General features: G+C 34.3%; 1 protein-coding gene across 1 annotated transcript; it reads left to right on the plus strand.

Moving 5' to 3' along the window:
* Positions 1 to 2159: 2159 nt before the first annotated feature.
* On the plus strand, positions 2160 to 5208 carry LOC145015629 (O-fucosyltransferase 6-like). Its single transcript, XM_078974097.1, has 9 exons — positions 2160 to 2540; positions 2613 to 2672; positions 2780 to 2873; positions 2961 to 3037; positions 3125 to 3213; positions 3309 to 3492; positions 3573 to 3857; positions 3960 to 4291; positions 4523 to 5208. The coding sequence occupies exons 1-9, from the start codon at positions 2379 to 2381 to the stop codon at positions 4932 to 4934; spliced, it is 1695 nt and encodes a 564-aa protein (XP_078830223.1). The 5' UTR covers positions 2160 to 2378; the 3' UTR covers positions 4935 to 5208.
* The last annotated feature ends 441 nt before the right edge of the window (positions 5209 to 5649 follow it).

A 5649-nucleotide genomic window follows, 5' to 3' on the forward strand; every position in this document is an offset into this window, starting at 1 on the left:
TGGTCTGTGTGAATAATTATCTTTCAAAATATATTTGTCCCTTTTTTATAATAAATTTACAAAATTTTACAGAAATGGTCCCATATATTTTATAAAATTTACATAAATGGTCCATTTTAATAATAATTATAGAAATTTTCAATGTTTTTTTAAATTACAGAAATAATTCGAAATCGATTTTAATATTAATTTACATATAATCAGCATAAAATGATCTCAATATTCAATGGTCCATTTTAAGAGATAATAATTATAGAAAATCGTGTGTGTGTGTGTGTGTGTGTGTGTATATATATATATATATATATATCATTCCGCAGAGGGCCTCTGCGAATCTGTTCATGACGAAAAACAGTGGATAAATCGATTTCTTATTTCTTCGATTCCAATCCTTACACCCTAACAAACATACATGTTTATATATAACATTTAACCTATCAATTTCCAATTCATATAATCAATTTCTACTTCCGAGTTTATACAAAGATTAGGAAAAAATTGAAATATTACTTGAGTTCCATATCCATCGGATAACACATCGGAGTGCAATTGCTCCACAAATCGAGGTCGCCGTGACATTTTTGTGTTCGTTGCGATCACGAATTGACGTCCGCAACTTCCTTCCGCGAATCGACTGTCTAAACCCTAAACCCTAACCTTCTTCTGCGTTCGAGTAAGGAGGAATAGAAGATCTGCAGAGCAATAAAGAATCCGCAGAGAAAATAGAAGATCCGCAGAGACGCCTCTGCGGATCCTTAAAACCCCGAAAAAAAATTGTCGGTTAGCGATGCCACTTCATTTTCACAGAGCTGTGTATCATCCTCAGAAGCTTTAATTAATCCGCAGAGCACCCTCTGTGGATCTTATGGTCATTTTTCAAAACTTAAATTTTCATGGTCAAAAGGTTTAAACACACCCCCAAATTTGGTTATGTACCGAATAATCTCTATAATAATTGCTCAGTTGTGAATAGTCAATTAAAAAAACAAATAATAATAATAATAAGGGATAATGACTTAAAAGGGTAATATATTTTTCGATTTGTACACATTTGGTCATTAAGTTTTTTTTTCGTCCACATTTACTCCTTCAATTTGTTAAACTATACACATTCAGTCCTTATGACCGGTTACTCCAGGTTAGCCGGGAAAAATGACTTAATAGGGTAATATATTTCTCACTTTGTATACATTTAGTCCTTAATATTTTTGTACACATTTTGTCCTTAATATTTTTTTGTTTCAAAATAAGTCATTTTTGTTTTTGTACTCATTCAGTACTTATGAATGATTTCTTTAGGTTTTCTCACGACATCTTACGTGAGACAATCATTGATGAAGTGTGTGAGGCTGTTGATGTTTATGTGTAACGTCTCATTTTCATAACCAAGATTTTTTATTTTTAAATAAGGCAAAAGTCCTTAATTATAAATCCATTATGAAGAAAAAACGTTTATTCCAAAATACATTTATCGGAAATCAGAATAATATAAGAAACATGAAATCCTCAATATTGTTGATGAGTGTGTACAATCATGTCCTCGTCTTCCCACGATCAACGATACATACTGAAAACATAAACAACTTGGTAAGCACAAAGTTTAGTGAATTTTCTCAATATTATTGATGAGTGTGTACAATCATGTCTTTGCCTTAAACCAACCGCTCTTCTTAAGCCTCCGTTCCTACACCTTACAACCGACCCGCACCAGGTATCTTGGCCCACAACATATAGCAGGACCACATCAACCTATCCCACCACCATATGACTGTCCCACGTAAGATGTCGTGAGAAAACCTAAAAAAATCATCCATAATTACTAAATGAGTACAAAAACAAAAATAACTTATTTTGCAACAAAAAAATATTAAGGACTAAATGTGTATAAAAATATTAAGGACTAAATGTGTACAAAGTGAGAAATATATTACCCTATTAAGTCATTTTTACCGGCTAACCTGGAGTAGCCGGTCATAAGAACTAAATGTATACAGTTTAATAAATTAAAAGGGTAAATATAAACGAAAATAAAAATCAATGACTAAATGTATAAAATTAAAAAATACAATTATCATTATCCCTAATAATAATTAAAAAAAATACCATGGTGGATGCTTTAAAAAGGTAATAACTAACCCTTATTTTTCCCGTGTGTTTGCTGGACCCAATTCCAAAAGCTGCCAACGTTTCCATATGAATTTCTTACACAAAGATTCAATCTTCATCAAATAAACCTCACTGAAAGTCGAGATTAAACCTCCATAGATCTTGTTTCCCACCTTTATTTACTCTCCCTCTCTCTTAAACTCCTATAGAGAAAGAAAGAGCGAGTGGAATTGTGTTCCAGCGCCACCCCGACCAGGCGACTACTGTTACTCATGGATGGGCACCGGCGGCGCCACATCCCCAAATATAGCCGTTTCCGTCACCTAATTCCGTCAATCTCTGCTATATCCGCCGCCATTCTCCTCCTCTATTGTTTCCTCTCTTTTCTAGCCCCTTCCCCTGATCATTTTCACCACTTTGGACACCATACCTCTGTAAGTTCTTTCTCTTTGAATTATTAGAAACACATCATTTAAAGTTTATCAACTGATTTTATTTGATCGCAGTTCGATGATCATACCATTGACGATGATACACCTAAAGCTGCTCCAATCTTCGAAGTTCCGGTTAGGTTTTATTGCTTATATTGGGATACGAATGCTTGTAATGTGGTTGATTGGATCCAAATTAGCTCATTCGATTATCATTCATTTCATCTTTTATTGCGATCTAGACCAGGAGCAAGATGATTAGTGACCGAAATCTTTGGAGCACAAGTATGTCAAAATTCTATTTTGGATGCAGTAATGCCACCAGTCAGTTCCCAAGTAAGTGGTTTCCTCAAAACTCAAAAGGGTAGTTACTTCTTGTAATGCTTTTCATTAATTTGTGTGTTTTCTTTGCTTTAACTACAGAAGCTCAATCAGTAACACGCCCTAATCGATACTTGCTGATTGACACCAGTGGAGGTTTAAACCAACAAAGAACTGGGGTAACTCATACTTGATAACTTGATATCTTCCTTCATTTCATCCGATTTACATAAACTAATTTATATTAATTCTACCTGTAATCTCAGATTACAGATGCTGTTGTTGCTGCACGTATTCTAAATGCTACTCTTGTTGTTCCTAAACTCGATAAGAAATCTTTCTGGAAAGATTCAAGGTTAGTTTCACCAATAAATCCATTTCTATATAACTTGGATGTATCATGTAATGTAATGTAGCTGTTATAAATATGCAATGCTTTTTTCTATACAGTACTTTCTCTGAGATATTTGATGTTGATTGGTTTATATCAAATCTATCAAAAGATGTGAAAATTATACGGGAACTTCCTCATAAGGGAGGCAAAAAATGGTCTCCATACAGTACACGTGTACCTAGAAAATGTGATGAGAGATGCTATCATATTCATGTGCTTCCTTTGTTTTCAAAAAAACGTGTAAGTCCCACATTTATCAAATAATCAGTTAATTATAATCAAGGAGAATTTTACTTAAAGTATGTATTATATTTTGACAGGCTGTTGAACTGAGTAAGTTTGATTACAGACTTGCTAACGAGTTAGAAACCGATTTTCAAAGGCTTAGATGCAGGGTGAACTACCATGCTTTAAAATTCACAGCTCCCATAGTCAAAATGGGTCAAACATTGGTCAACCGAATGAGGAATATGGGAAAACACTTTGTTGCCCTTCACTTGAGATTTGAACCCGATATGCTTGCTTTCTCGGGTTGCTATTATGGTGGAGGAGAGAAGGAAATAAAAGAACTTGGTAAAATCCGCAAGAGATGGAAAACTTTAAACGTAATAGTAACTTCTTCTTTATATTGTCTGTCTGGATAAAGTGTTGTCTGTCTGTCTGGATCTGGATAAATAAATGATGTTTTAAAAAATATATATTTACAGATTAGTGATCCGGAAAAAGAAAGGAGACAAGGGAGATGCCCATTGACACCGGAAGAAGTAGGGTTGATGTTAAGAGCAATCGGATACGATAAAAATGTTCATATCTACGTGGCGTCTGGTGAAGTATACGGTGGGACCCACACGTTGGCTCCATTAAGAGCCCTTTTTCCAAACATTCATTCGAAAGACACCATCGCCACGAAACAAGAACTCCTACCGTTTTCACCGTTCTCTTCTCGTATGGCTGCATTGGATTTTATTGTGTGTGATGAAAGCGATGTTTTTGTCACAAACAATAACGGTAACATGGCCAAAATATTGTCTGGACGAAGGTAGTTTTTTTTTTTTTTTTTTTTTTTACTAACAATTGTAAACTAACAAGATACAGAACAGCTAGTGTTTCATATTATTATCAAATGAGAAGGATAGGATACAATGAAAGGAAAAGACGACTAGCTAATTAGGGTTTTCTCAACATAAAACCCAATACATCCAAACGACAACAAAAACATGGGTTTATGGGTAAAAATGAAATACGTTTTGTTTTGTTATGTGAGTGACAGGAGATATTTTGGACATAAAGTGACAATACGTCCAAACGCGAAGAAATTGGCTCGGTTGTTTTTGGAGAGGGAAAAGCTGACGTGGCAAGAGTTTTCGTCAAGAGTGCGGGTGCATCAAGTGGGATTTATGGGAGAACCGAATGAGAGGCCGGGGAGTGGGGAATTTCATGAGAATCCAAAGTCTTGTATATGTGAAAAACCAAATGCTAAAGTGAAACTTGTTGGTAATAATAAGTATATTGATGATGATGATCAAGAACAAGAGGAAGAAGAAGAAGAAGAAGAAGAAGAAGAAGAAGAAGAAGAAGATGGTATTGTATCTAATCTTCGGTATCTGTTTAATGACACAAATGTTGATGATGTTCCTTTGGTATATGAAGAAAATGAATTGGAAGAGTTGCTTTCGGATTGAATAATCCTACACAATGGCGAAAACTAGGGCGTTCAAAGAGAATGAAATCACCCGAAAATTGGGATTAAAGTACATATTCTAGATTCAAAGTTGTTAAGTTGGGGACTAAATTTTGTAGATGTGCATTCTGTTGAGTTAAGGTACAGACGAGTTTTTGTAACGAGAGAATACGATATGTGTGCTATGAAAGCAGGTGTAAGTTTGTTGTTAGAACATCCACATGAGTGTAATGTTAGTAATCTTTTAATTATTCTATGCATGCAAGCTTCTGTAATTTTACCCATACTATACCCAAAATAGCTCTCACAACAACCATATGTTAATAACTACTTCCTACTTATTAGCAAATATCATAATATTCAAACCTTCTTCATGTGCAAATTTGGCCCTGTGACTTTGCCTTAAGAAATAACTCACGACGTTCTTTGTCTAATAGTTTAAGAACCTCCACTATTTCATAACACGAGCTTTAACCAAAACACTAGTTATTAAACGTTTGTCCACATGCCAAGAAATAAATAATCACTAAATACGTTACCACATAATAAAAAGATATCACTATACATTTTACAAACTAAAAAAACGAAAAATAATAATAATAAAAAAACAATAAATAAAACTACCAAAACCGTAGATGGGGGTATGTTATCTATTGTACAAACTGCTAATGCATATTTTGTACATCAACAAGTCGTACACGGTAGGTGACATAACA

Source organism: Lactuca saligna, chromosome 9, assembly GCF_052625555.1.
Source record: "Lactuca saligna cultivar CGN05327 chromosome 9, ASM5262555v1, whole genome shotgun sequence".
Classification (NCBI taxonomy): Eukaryota; Viridiplantae; Streptophyta; class Magnoliopsida; order Asterales; family Asteraceae; genus Lactuca; species Lactuca saligna.

Excerpts from the sequence above, each read along its gene's own strand:
- LOC145015629 (XM_078974097.1), top strand. The coding sequence starts at position 2,379 with ATGGATGGGCACCGGCGGCGCCACATCCCCAAATATAGCCGTTTCCGT. Across the intron at positions 2,673-2,779 it reads CTCCAATCTTCGAAGTTCCG|ACCAGGAGCAAGATGATTAG; the intron begins GTTAGGTTTTAT and ends ATTGCGATCTAG. Across the intron at positions 3,038-3,124 it reads TAAACCAACAAAGAACTGGG|ATTACAGATGCTGTTGTTGC; the intron begins GTAACTCATACT and ends CTGTAATCTCAG.